This window comes from Rhineura floridana, chromosome 12 (assembly GCF_030035675.1).
Source record: "Rhineura floridana isolate rRhiFlo1 chromosome 12, rRhiFlo1.hap2, whole genome shotgun sequence".
NCBI lineage: Eukaryota > Metazoa > Chordata > Lepidosauria > Squamata > Rhineuridae > Rhineura > Rhineura floridana.
Genome location: NC_084491.1, coordinates 42,753,577 through 42,767,334, shown reverse-complemented (window position 1 = coordinate 42,767,334; position 13,758 = coordinate 42,753,577). Strand labels below are relative to the sequence as shown.

At 44.5% G+C, this 13,758-nt stretch overlaps 1 protein-coding gene across 2 annotated transcripts; it reads left to right on the top strand.

The window, feature by feature from the left end:
- Positions 1–1,699: 1,699 nt before the first annotated feature.
- DRD2 (dopamine receptor D2) lies at positions 1,700–13,186 on the top strand. 2 transcript variants are annotated; one of them, XM_061593286.1, is made up of 7 exons: positions 1,700–1,972; positions 8,103–8,212; positions 8,423–8,559; positions 9,404–9,600; positions 10,888–10,974; positions 12,249–12,582; positions 12,993–13,186. In XM_061593286.1, the coding sequence occupies exons 1-7, from the start codon at positions 1,700–1,702 to the stop codon at positions 13,184–13,186; spliced, it is 1,332 nt and encodes a 443-aa protein (XP_061449270.1). The 2 variants fall into 2 exon arrangements, with proteins under 2 accessions (XP_061449270.1, XP_061449271.1); XM_061593287.1 differs by lacking the exon at positions 10,888–10,974 and having other exon boundaries at positions 1,787–1,972.
- The last annotated feature ends 572 nt before the right edge of the window (positions 13,187–13,758 follow it).

Genomic DNA, 13,758 nt, shown 5'->3' with positions numbered 1-13,758 from the left:
ATATTAACTATTCTCAGAAGTAACTTTTCTAGCTGCTAAGCCCACTCCACTGTACTCCTGAGTGGATAATTTGTCCAGCTGAATTGAATTTGGATGGGGAAAATATCCTGGGGAAGATTTCACTCCTCTGACTATGCTTGCAACCATTCAGATCTATGTGCCTGAATCTTTTCTTTTTTAGAGAAAAGTAATATTCCTAGTCATGATTGCTGTGATATTTACTGTGCAATGTCACAACAGTATGTGTGAGTAAAATTCAAAGGGAGTTCTTCCACCTTATCTAATGCCTGCCTTATCTAGGATGGATAACTTTATCAATATTTTTTAACCTCTTGGTTTTCATTTCTGTAGCTCAGTTCTCCACATTTCTATATCAGTTTGCCATTTTTTTTAAAAAAAATCAAGTCCTCATGAAAATTCATCAGCATATTAGTGTAGATTTCTTCTAATACAGATATTTTTGTATGCAATTTTGCCTAACATACATATTTTTGCTACCAGTTTCCCCAACTATAGTGTCATTATCACTATTATATGCATTTTATGGACACTTTCCCTTAACATACACATTTTTGTACATATTATTTGGGAGGGGAAAGCAGTAAACTGTATCACAAAATTCAGAGAACCACAAATTTCAACAGATGGTCATGTTTTGGTTTGCATTTGTTTCAGAAAGTGCATATTAGGTAGGTTTGCATTAAAAAGTAATCCAAACTAAATTACTTCCCCAGCCTCCTTCTTCAACATTCATTTCTGGCTTTGTTTTTTTAAAGGAGCAGTGGAAGGAAAATAAAAAGGTATTGATTTATACCAGCTCCAGAGCTGACATAAATTTCTCTTAGTTCAAGGTGGAGGTGGTGTCAGAGAGCTGGGGAAGGAGTTCAATCCTCTAGATTCAAACCTTCCCTGGTCTTCCCCCAGTAGATCCCAATATGCTCAGCTGCTGAGTAACACAAGTGGGGAGAGTGCTCTTGCACTCATGCCCTGCTTGCGGGCTTCCCACAGGAACCTGGTTGGCCACTGTAAGAACAGGATGCTGGACTAGATGGGCCACTGGCCTGACCCAGCAAGGCTCTTCTGATTCGACCAATTCATAGAGGATAAGGCCATCAAGGGCTACTGGCCATGATGGGTAAGTTCTGCTTCCACTGTTGGAGGCAGTACGCCTCTGAATGCCAGTTGCTGGGAATTGCAAGTGGGAGAGTTGCTGTTCTGCTCATGTCCTGCTTCCGGGCTTCCCTTTGGGGCATCTGGTTGGCTACTGTGAGAACAGGATACTGGACTAGATGAGCCCCCTTTGGCCTGATCCAGTAGGGCTCTTCTGATGTTCTTAGTGCTGTGGCTTGAATGTTGTGAGGATGGCAGAGGCACCAAGAAGAGGTCCCAACTTCCCAAGGTGACAGAGGTAGTGAAAGACCCTTTTGAGCTCCTGTTCCCTTGGCAGGTGCCTGACCATGACAACCTCTGATGCCTGCCCTGAGTGGCAGGGCCCGTTGAAGATGAGTCCCACTTGCAACGTGATGAACTCACAAATGAAGTCCAGCTCAACAGCAGTTTCATGCTGTTGTTGTTCAAATAGGAAGGCTTGAAAATCTGCAACTGAATGCTCCCCACTGCTGGTTCCTAATTAATTACCCATTCTTTTGTCTTCCCCTTTTGTGGCGAGGCAGATCCCAAAACCGACTGGCTCTTCTTCATGGATTTCCCAAGCATGTCCTTGTATGATGGCAACTATGACAACCAAACCCTCAACGGGTCCAGCCCAGGACAGGAGCCTCCCCACTACAATTACTATGCCATGCTCCTCACCCTCCTCATCTTCGTCATCGTCTTTGGCAACGTGCTGGTATGCATGGCCGTATCAAGGGAGAAGGCCCTTCAGACCACCACCAACTATTTGATTGTCAGCCTTGCTGTGGCAGACCTGCTCGTGGCTACTCTGGTGATGCCGTGGGTGGTCTATTTGGAGGTAGGCATGCTATGGCAATAGTGTGTAGCAAGTTGCAATGCCCTGGTTAAGAAGCCTTTGCTCATCCATTTATGATCAGGAAGAGTTGACCCACACATAGGGATGGGCAAATCTGTTAATTTTGGTTTCTCTCCCTTTCTTAGTTTTCCAGCCTTAAGTTCATTTCCTCCCATTTTCGCATCAGTTTGCAATATTTTTTAAAAAATCAAAAGTCCCCATGAAAATTCATCAGCATTTTAGTGCGAATTTCTCCTAGTATGCATTTTTGTGTGCAATTTTCCCTATTAAACACATTTTTGCAAAGCAATTTTCCCTAATAGAATGCATTGTACATGTTATTTTCACTAATATATGCATTTTTATGAACATTTCCTAATATACACATTTTTGTACATGTTACTTGGCTGGAGAACTGCATTGCAAAATTTGGAAAAGAGCGAATTTTGTACGATGGCTGTGTTTCAATTCGCATATAGTTTCAGAAAGTGTGGATTAGATAGGTTCACCTTTAAATGCAATCTGATCAATATACCTACTCAATTACACACACAAATGTATCTTATGTAAAAGGTGCATACAAAATGTGTATTTTATTGGTGAATGCATTGGAAAGTGAGAGGGGGGAGACAGAGTGGCCCAGAGGGCTGAATCCTGGACCTGAAGTTCTCCATCCCTGGACTGTGATGGCATGTTTACCCTGGAGCAGGGATTTGGGCTCCGTGCATAGTGCCCTTTAATTCATTAAGGATTCAAAGGGCCACCAGTGGTACCATTTGGATTCACTTTGTTTCTACTAACCCTAGCGTGGATATGATATTTGCCTGGAGCTGGCAGAATCCAAAGGCAGCCCCCCCAAAAAAATCCTTACTTTCACATTTCATATCCTGCTAAATCAAAAATCCCCCCAGAGAACATTGCACTAGATTTTAGCACTGCTGCTTCCTTAACATCTCAAATTAAAAAGTGCCATGAGCTGATGGAAGGCCTGTCCACCCATCCCATCCCTGCCTTCCTTCCAGCTCATTCCGCTGTTGATTCATCTGTGAGGTTTTTTGCTAGTGGGCATGAGCAAGCCATGCTGTTGAGTTGATTAAATCCAGATTGATTCAAGACACCGGGCCTGATATATTCTAGAAAGCGCCAGCGAGATTTCCATGAAATCGACCTCCATCGCCATTGTTTCACATGCTTCTTTCTCTAGTGGATGCTATTCACTTGCTTGTGGGTCTCGCACAGAGATGCCTCTCTTGTTCCTCTCATTACTACTTTTCTGTTCCATTCCATTCAAAGTCAGTGAAACAGTCTTAGAAAAGATGGAAGAAGCTTGTTTCCTGCTCTTGGCTATGCTGGTGGCAGTGCTTGCCATCCTTCTCAAGAGCAAGCAGAGGCACCCACAGTCCTGGGCTCCCATAGCATGATCCTAAATCTGGAGTCAAATGAAATATCAGATCATCCTTTCCAAGATGTTATTTGGTTTTCACTGAGAGAAAAGCATTGTAAATAAGTTTCTGATTTGAAAAGTTTCAGAGAAATCAAATCCCACCCAAAGTCAAAACCTCTGTCCATTTCTAAATCTGTGTTCACCAAACCATATTCACATAGGTGTGCTCTTTCCAGAGGTGCCCCATTTTTAAAAACCATTTTGTATACATGGTGCTTGAGTCATGCATTTCTTGTTTCTCATTTTGACAGGTCCCGTCAGCCAATAGGAATCAAGAATGCCTCAGCCAATAGGAAGCAAGAATGGCCCTTTGTGTCCCGCCTCCTAGCCCCACTCCATTTTGATATTAATTTAATATAAAATTATAGGCCCTGCCGTGGAGGTGCACATGGGTAGCAAGATTATAAGACTGCAAGTAGGCACCAAGTCTGCTGAATATCCACTTTTAAATTGAGCATTTTTTCCTCAGAGTGGGGGTTGTACTGTAAGACATTATCATTAAAATGCACAGTTTTATGCTGTTGTATAAATCTATGGTGCGGCCGCATTTGGAATACTGTGTACAGTTCTGGTTGCCTCATCTCAAAAAGGATATTATAGAGTTGGAAAAGGTTCAGAAGAGGGCAACCAGAATGATCAAGGGGATGGAGCGACTCCCTTACGAGGAAAGGTTGCAGCATTTGGGGCTTTTTAGTTTAGAGAAAAGGCGGGTCAGAGGAGACGTGATAGAAGCGCATAAAATTATGCATGGCATTGAGAAAGTGGATAGAGAAAAGTTCTTCTCCCTCTCTCATAATACTAGAACTCGTGGACATTCAAAGAAGCTGAATGTTGGAAGATTCAGGACAGACAAAAGAAAGTACTTCTTTACTCAGCGCATAGTTAAACTATGGAATTTGCTCCCACAAGATGCAGTAATGGCCACCAGCTTGGACAGCTTTAAAAGAAGGTTAGACAAATTCATGGAGGACAGGGCTATCAATGGCTGCTAGCCGTGATGGCTGTGCTGTGCCACCCTAGGCAGAGGCAGCATGCTTCTGAAAACCAGTTGCCGGAAGCCTCAGGTGGGGAGAGTGTTCTTGCACTCGGGTCCTGCTTGCGGGCTTCGCCCAGGCACCTGGCTGGCCACTGTGAGAACAGGATGCTGGACTAGATGGGCCACTGGCCTGATCCAGCAGGCTCTTCTTATGTTCTTATGTTCTTAAAGTCGGTTCTAGGAACCCCACATGCATGACTAGGAAAGTGGGCTTCCCCACCCTCTGTAGTTTGTCCCAGTTCAGAGAGAGATTGCCTCTAGACATGGAGGTTCCATTGTCCTCTGTGGTTGTTGCCTGGTCTCTTCTGAGCTGCAGCTACGTGCATGAGGGGTTACATCTCAACACACATTGCACTTAAAAGCATTATATTTATTAATTATCAGTGTACGTGTACGCATTACAAAGTTCCTGTCATGAAAGGTACAAATGGATAGCAGGCATAATAGACTGCAGGCATTCACCAAGGCTATTGAATGAGCATTTAAAATGCTCTATTTTCCCTGTGGGGTTTGCGTCAATGCGAAGTAGCTGGACAGAATAGTTACTGAAGGTCTGTGTAGCTTTTCTCAAACCTCTTCTTCTCACATGTAACAATATAATACATACATAATATGCTAGCCTTTAAGGTGTCACAAATTCTCTGGGGTTGTGTGTGTTTGTTTCTGCATTGCTTTGCAACAATCCATCATCATAGCACAAGGTACCTCTGAGTATGTGTAGAGCTCTGCATCTTCCTCATTTGAGTTACACAACCAGGCAATAAGGCTAAGCCCAAGGAGTTGCTTCCAAGTAAGCTTGAACCCTTAACATCTCCCTTTTTGGGAAAACTGCCTGAAATTAAGCAGGGTGGTATTAGTTAACTGTTCTTGTGGTGTCTTCTGTTTCTGAAACAGCCATTTTATTTCTTTTTAAATGCACCCTTGCCACTCTGTGCAACGTTCAAGCCTCTTGGTCTACAAACCAGGCTTTAACGTGGCTTCTGCTTAGAGTTTATACTTTGTTCACTCAGGTCTCCTGAGTAGCCACCCCCACAAAATAAAGATACTACACAGAAGTTGGGGGGGGGAGATGAAATGGGTGGTTCTGTGGGCTGGGCAAAGCACCCACTCCTCCAAGATGGAGCTCAGAACAGCCGGGACACAGCCTCAGGCTCTTGTTGAACACCATGCACAGGGCCAGAGTGCATGGAGGATGCGGAAAAAATCAAGGGAAAATTTTTAACAAATCTATTAAAAGTGGGGCGAGGCCTATAAATCAATAAAATTTGATATCAAAAGGGAGAGGCGTATAATTTTATATTAAATTATAGAGCGGTGCCTATTATTTGATATAAAAAGGGTGGGGCCTATATATTACATTAATATCAAAAGGGGTGGTGCTGGGAGGAGGGACATAGAGGGTTGGTCTTACTTCCTATTGGCTGAGGCATTCTCAATTCCTGTTGGCTGATGGGACTTGTCAAAATGAGATTGATGAAAGCTATGCCTTTTTTCTTCTTCCAAATGAGGAATGTGCTTGTTGATGGGTGCTCCACATTGAAACATCCATCTCCTACACCAGGCTTCTTCAACCTCTGCAACAAAGGATAAAAGGATCTGTCAGTTTTGGTCCTCTCAGTTTCTCATTTTTCCAATCTTAAATTCAGTTCTCCTTATTTCTGCAATGCTTTGTGATTTTTTTATGGAAAATAACCCAGCCATTTAGTGTGAATTTCTTTCAATAAACACACTTATGTATGCACTTTTGACTAATGTACACATTTTTGCAAGCAATTTTCCTTAATATGATGCATTTTTGTGTGTTATTTTCAACTAATATATGTATTTTTATGTACTTTACCTTGATATACACATTTTATTTACATTATTTGGCTGGAGAAATGCATTGCAAAATTTGGAAAAGTACGAATTTTGAAGGATTGCTGTATTTCAGTTCACATATTGTTTACGAAAGTGTGAATTAGATAGGTTTGCCTTTAAAGGAGACCTGAACTGAATTTCTCCTTCATCCCTACTTGCAGCCTTTAAAACTGAATAGACAAATGGAAAGTTTTATTGTTTGTTTATATTTTCTTGTTAATCACTCAGACATAAAATGTTCAATGATTCAGTATCTTTCTGAATACCAGATGCCATAGGAGGAAAGTATTCTGACCTGATCCAATGGGTAGTAGCAGCTGGTGGCTACATGTCAGTGGGGCTTTCAGCACCTTGGGCAGCTCCTTGAAAGTACCGACTAAAACTCAGCGTGGATTGCACTGCGGCACTTGACATGAAGTCACCAGCTGCCACTTCCGACAGGTCTCTTCTTAAGCTGCATTCAACATTTGTACATTTCCCATCAGCCCTGTGTGTAACACTTCATTAGTTGGTCTACTAATTCCTTCTGAAGTTGCATGTCCTTTCCCACAAAGCAGATGATGCTAAGAGACATTGATGTAGATTGCAAGAATTATAGAGGTCAGGGAGAGCTGGAGGGGGAAGCTATTGGCAGCTTTCTGGATGTAGATTCAAGACCACATTGTCTGTTTTCAAATTCTCCCCAGTGGATAGGATCAATGCTGATCTCTCTGGACAGATACATCTAGATTTTTACATTCAGATGAGCTAGAATGTAGTAGCCAAAGGCACTGAGGAAGGTAATCTGGAAACCTGATCAAAGGTGATTTGTGCAGTAAGGAGGGAGCACTGTGTGTGTTTAAGAAGAATCTGTTTAGTTATGGGTTTTTGAGAAATACATTGATTGATTAAAAGTATGCTGATTTGTTTTAAAAAATATATATCAGCATTAAATCAAGGAAACTCAGATTCTGTCTGCATATTTTGAGTTTTTGCCTGATAAGAGAGGCCAGGTAAGATCCATAACAATCAATAATATCTACAGATCAAAAAAAATCCATTTCCCTCTCCATCCATCCATATGCAGGTGCTGTCTTAAGAGACTGATCAGGCTCAACAGACACTCTTCTTTGCCATGCAGTCTGCAAATTCTTCACAGAGCCACTATATCACTACCACCATGAAATTTCTCCAGTCAGAACAGAAGGACATTTTTCCTTGTAAAATTGAAGTGAGGAGATAATGCTACTGAGTGCTCCATGTTCAGACCCCATTTTCCAGTTCATAAACTCTTGCTCCATATCTTGTGTTCCTGGTGTCTAGTTCTTCTCTAACAGCAGTGTAAGATAGTCCAGGATGCTAGACTAGATGGACCATTGGCCTGATCTAGCAGGCTCTCCTTATGTTCATACATTCTTAACTGGCTCCTGCGATTGTGCTATTTATGCCTGTAGCTTTATGCTTAACTGATTCCTATTTTGTGATGCTTTTTTAAAAAAAATTACTTGTGTTTTTATCTGTCTCTGAGTTATCACCAACTGGATGCCTTCCAGAGGTTTTGGACTACAACTCCCATCACCCTCAGCCAGCATGGCCATTTTGACTGGAGCTGACGGGAATTGTAGCCCAAAACATCTGGAGATCAGGCTGGGTGAGGTTGCTGCTATAGACGCTTTCTGGCCATAAAACTGCATAATTAGGGACCCACACCTAAACAAAAGGTCTCTGCAGTTCTTCATTATTGTTGTACAGAGTCTTTGACTCTCTGATTCTTGACCCCATTGCTGTTCCTTCTGTTCCTTTTCTGTCCTCAGGTGGTTGGTGAGTGGCGATTCAGCCGTATCCACTGTGACATCTTTGTCACCCTGGACGTTATGATGTGTACAGCCAGCATCCTCAATCTTTGCGCTATCAGCATTGACAGGTAGAGAATCCCTCTGTGATTTTTTCTGGCGAGACCATCCCAGCTCGCAAGGGAGCACGGGCACATCCCAACTAACAGTCATGAATCCTTGCCCTCTCTGGAACTGCATTTTCTCTGTCTTCCTTCCTTCCCTCTTGCTTGCTTTTCAACAGCGCAGGTGAGCTCCAAGGCTGTACTGAAGTGCCCCTCTTGTGTCTCCCTTCCAAACAGGTATACAGCCGTGGCAATGCCGATGCTTTATAACACTCGCTACAGCTCCAAGCGCAGAGTCACTGTCATGATTGCTGTGGTCTGGGTCCTCTCTTTTGCCATCTCCTGCCCATTGCTTTTTGGGCTGAACAACACAAGTAAGCACAATAAAATAAAATAGGTGATGGATTCAGTGCTGGATTAAAGTCCATGGGGGGCGGAAACCATGCCAGGATTACCTCTCTGTCCTGGACAGTCTTCTTATAAAACAAAAGTATAGTGTGTACAGAAAGTCAACACATACAAACATGTAGACACACAAAAAGAGAGAAAACGGCATGTCTTCATTGTAGCTATTGGGTTGAACAGCCTCTGCCAACCATGCTAGCTGGGGCTGATGGGAGTTGTAGTCCAACAACAACTGGAGGGCACCCAGCTGGCAAAGGCTGGAGTTGATACTGCCTATTTTCCCCCAGTTGCAGTGTTATTTAATTTTTTTATGAATTGGCAAAGGCTCGTATGGAAAGGTTAGCAAAGGTTTATATAGAAAAATAGCTCAGTGTTTATCTCTTGGTCACTTTGGGCTTCTGCTGCAGTGCCTTCTTTTCTCCTGCAGGGGGTGCTTGCTCACTCTCCTCCTCTCCATGTCTCTTGAAGGCCTTTGTGAGGTTGCAAGTCAGAAATACTGGGGCGGTGGGGCCACAGCTTGCTACACCTCTGATATTAGCAGCATCCAGCCAGGAGGGCTGCATCCACAGTGTTCTGTGCGTGAGGCGACATAGGATACATGACAGTTAGTTATGCTGTCTCCACTACTGAAGATTTCACCCTGGCTTTGGCATTTATTGCACTGAGACCAAAGGGGGTGAAATTCTCCCCCAAAAGCAACATCTTTCTACCTTCTGTAGTAGCTCGCATGCACACACACACAGAGACAGACACAAGCTGGCAGTAGCTCCTAATGGCTAGGACAATGCTCCTGCAATCTCTTGTGTCTTCCAGAGGAGAATGAGTGTATCATTGCCAACCCTGCCTTTGTTGTGTATTCCTCTATCGTCTCCTTCTACGTCCCCTTCATTGTCACCCTGCTGGTGTACGTGCAGATATACATAGTGCTGCGGAAACGCAGGAAGCGGGTCAACACCAAACGTGCCGGTGCCCACGCAGGCCTGAACCCTGACACGGAGGCCCCGCTGAAGGTAACCAGAATCCAAGCAATCCCCACCCACCCCAATTGCCATCTTCTCTCTTGATCCTAATTTATACCCTAGGATTCCCCACTTCTTTTCCTTCCCAAATCTGTGCTGTTTAGTGTGAGTGAACCTGAGATGGCTGTTTGGTCCTCCGACTCTTGCAGGCCACACAGGCATCCAATACTCGGCTGCAGCCTTTGCTCTTGACATGGTTGTCCCTCTACATGTTAGGAAGCCCTTGCCCTAGGATAAGTTGGCTTCCTCTTACCATAGCTGGCTCTTGTTATCATTAGGGTTGGGCTTGTTGCTAAATCAAAGGTGTGGGGGATACTCTGCGGCCCACCAGTCCCCATCCAGTAACATCTCGAGGGCCGAAGGTTCTCCATCTTTGCTGCAGAGACCTTTTTATTATTATTTAATCACGGCCCCTGAAGTAGAATGAGTAACTCAAGAGCAGTGATGGCTGGTGGCTCCATGCCAGTGGACAGGTCCTTGAAAGTTCAGAGTGAAACCCGGAGTGGATTCCACTGCCCCACTGACATGGAGCCATCACCTGCCTCTGCTCAAAAGGCTTTGAGGGATAAGAGAGGAGGCAGGGAAAACATCATGCTGGAAAGTTGCAGACTGAGGGAATGAGGAAACAACAACCACAGAGACAAAGAAGGAACAGATCAAGGGAGGATGAACAGACCTGGATACACGACAACAACTTCATTTCATAGTCCCACCTGCAAGTTCAGGGAAGCCCATATGTGGCTCTTTTCCAAGGGATGATGAAGTCAACTCCGCCGTAGCCCAACCAGACTCCTTAGCCCAACTCTTAGCCTCCAGACGTCCTTGGACTCCTCCAGGGCCCATCAATCCCAGCCAGAGTTGATGGAAGCTGGAGTCCAGCAACATCTGGAGGGCACCATGCCACTACCCCTGGCTTAAACAACGCTACAGAATCAGGCCGTACCAGGCCTGGCAGTGCCAGCACAAAGCATTCTTGGGCAAATGCCTGGGGCCAAAGACCTTGGGAATGCTACAGAGGCAATATAGCTTTTCCAAAATACACCTCTTAATCAGTTTTTCACCCATCTGCTTCAACCAGGATGAGGTACAAACTTTGCCAAGCTGCTCCCCATATATTCAGGGTGATGTGCACCACCATGGCCCTCGCAGCTAACTGATCCCTGTGCTGGTCTCCAAATCCTTCTTTCTGGTTCCACACAGCAAGTTGATGCCTTTTTACATTATCTATTTGTCCCTTTTTCCTTCCTTTTCCTCCCTGCCTTCACTCCCCACCCTTAGGGCAAATGCACTCATCCAGAAGACGTCAGGCTGTGCGCGCTCATCATGAAGACCAATGGGAGCTTCCCACTTCACAAACGGAAAGTGGTGAGTGGTGCAACATTGTACTCCATGCATCAGCTTCAGGCTTCAGGCTTGCAGGATCCCTTCTGCTGTCCCACCCAACTGGAGCCAGGAACATAAGAGCGGCTCTGGGGAGATGGACATACGTTTAGAGACGATGCCTCCTTCCAGAAGCCCACTTCCCTTGGTGAGGCTGCCTCCCTCCTAACCACCATGATTACCAGCTGCTACTGGTGCTTCTCTTCCTCATCATTGCTACCACCCAAGTGCTTGTCAGGCAAAGAGCCAATGAGCAAGCCAGCAGTGGCATCTCCTGGTTCTCTTTGATTGCAAATTCACTTTACAATGAATCAGTTGCCTATTTAAGACAGTCAGAGTAATCCAAAACCCTGATCTGCTGTGTGCTGTAAGGGTTTTGGATGGAGCTGGTGTGATCTTCTGCCAGCAGGGGAGCTCTACCATTGCGGAGGAAGCCCCGTTGGTAAAGAGCACCCCAATGCGCCCTTCCAAATGACAGATGGGTGGAAGCTACTAGCAGCAGCATTCCTACTGGGGGTAGCTGAAAAGGGGCAGGGAGGGGGCAGGAAAGGGGCAACAGAGGATTGATTGGATCCTATCAGACCCTGCTGCCATCTCATGATGGCAATAGGCCAATCCTCCCTCTCCTCCAATGCACACACACTTTCCTCTTCTCCCAGGCATTTTAGCATGTGTTTTTAAATTGCTTTTTAAAAATGTGTTTTTAAATTTGCATATTTGTTTTTAATGTTTTTAACTGTTGTAAACTGCCCAGAGAGCTTTGGCTATGGGGCACCTGGGAGACCAGGGTTCAAATCCCCACATAGCCATGAAGCTCACTGGGTGACCTTGGGCCAGTCACTTCCTCCCAGCCTCATGAAAATCCTATTCATAGGGTCGTCATAAGTTGGAATCAACTTGAAGGCAATACATACATACAAATGCAATAAACAAATAAATAAATTTCATCCTGACTGGCATGAGCACCAAGGCTATGGATGCAGTGCTGATCAGTGGAGACTGGTGGCCCCAATGTCAGTGAGGCAGTGAAAGCACCTTGGACAGCTCCTTGAAAGTTTGGACTCAAACCCAGAGTGGATTCCCTGTCTCACTGACTTTGGGGCCACTGGTGCTAGTGTCCAGGGGTTCGAATTGCGACCTAAATATATATATATATATATATTGCTAAGTCACTCTTCCAACTAAGTAATTTAGGTCAATTTTCTTATCTACTTTTTGAGACAAAAATATAAATGGGGGGGTATCTTACCTTTGTCCAGGAGGCAATGAATCACATGGAAGAGATGGAGATGGCAACCAGCACCAGCCCACCAGATAAAACCAAACACAAGCCCCCTGTGCCAAGTAACAGTGATCTGGCAATGCCAGCTGCTTCCAACCTCCGTGCCAATTCCACTCTACGGTTGCCTGTGGACAGCCCACTGCAGGTAGAGAAGAATGGGCACACTACAGACAACCCCAAGGCAGCCAAAGTTTTTGAGATCCAGACTATGCCCAACGGGAAGACAAGAACCTCCCTCAAGACTATGAGCAGGAGGAAATTTTCACAGCAAAAGGAAAAGAAAGCCACTCAGATGCTGGCCATTGTGCTTGGTAAGGATTCGGTATAGTTGTCTTGTTCTAGTCTATGGAGGTTCATCACTTTCCACTGAGTTTGTCTGGGAACTGTAGTTTACCCCTCACAGAGCTACAGTTCCCAGAACCCTTAACAGTTCCCAGGACTCTTTGTGTGAAGCCATGTGCATTATATGTGTGTTAAATGTATGGTGTGGATGTGAATACTCTCTGAACCTGGAGAGTTCCATATAGCTATCGTGACTAATAATCTTTGGTAGACATATCCTTCATAAATTTGTCTAATTCCCATTAAAGCCATCTAAGCAAAGTGACCATCCCTAAATCTTGTGGTAGCATGTTCCATAAGTTAACTCTCTTCTATTGTGAAGAAATACTGGTCAGCCACAGCACTTTTAACCTGGTTTCCTTCATTTGACCTCCTGCAGGTGTCTTTATCATCTGTTGGCTCCCTTTTTTCATCACCCACATCCTGAACATGCACTGCAACTGTGACATCCCCCCAGCCATGTACAATGCCTTCACATGGCTTGGCTACGTCAACAGTGCCGTCAACCCCATTATCTACACCACCTTCAATATTGAGTTCCGGAAGGCCTTTATGAAGATCCTTCATTGCTAACTCTCCTTGAAGACCAGATATATGATTAGCATGGTCATATTGGGGGGTGGGGCATGAAGACACTTTGGGCTGTACCTGGACAAAGATGAACAGAGTGTTAAAGAGTGCCATGCCTACATATATATATATATATATATATTTACAACCAGGATAAAACAGCTGTCTTGGCTGAAGGTTGTCTCGCTGTCAAGGAGACATTCCGACTCAGAGACTGATGCAAAAGAGATCATTTCAATGCAACCTTTGCACTGTGCTAAAAACAACCACCACCACCAGCAAGTAGAAAAACACCTTGGATAACGCTTGTGGTCAACAAGATCTCCAGCGCGTTCATCACAATGTTTAGCTGCACAAAACCATGGGACATGTTGACTTACTCATGTGTAGCTATTATGGATCCATTTCTCACCAAAGATGCCACCATTCTGTCTGCTTTGCAATAGAACGCCCCCCAAAAAAACACTCCAGACAGCATTCCTGGGAATCATGTCCATCAGGCCTTGTCTTCAGACTTCAAGGCCAGGAGATGCAGACTCCATAAAGGCTTCCAATAGCTTAAAAAACACTGTTGC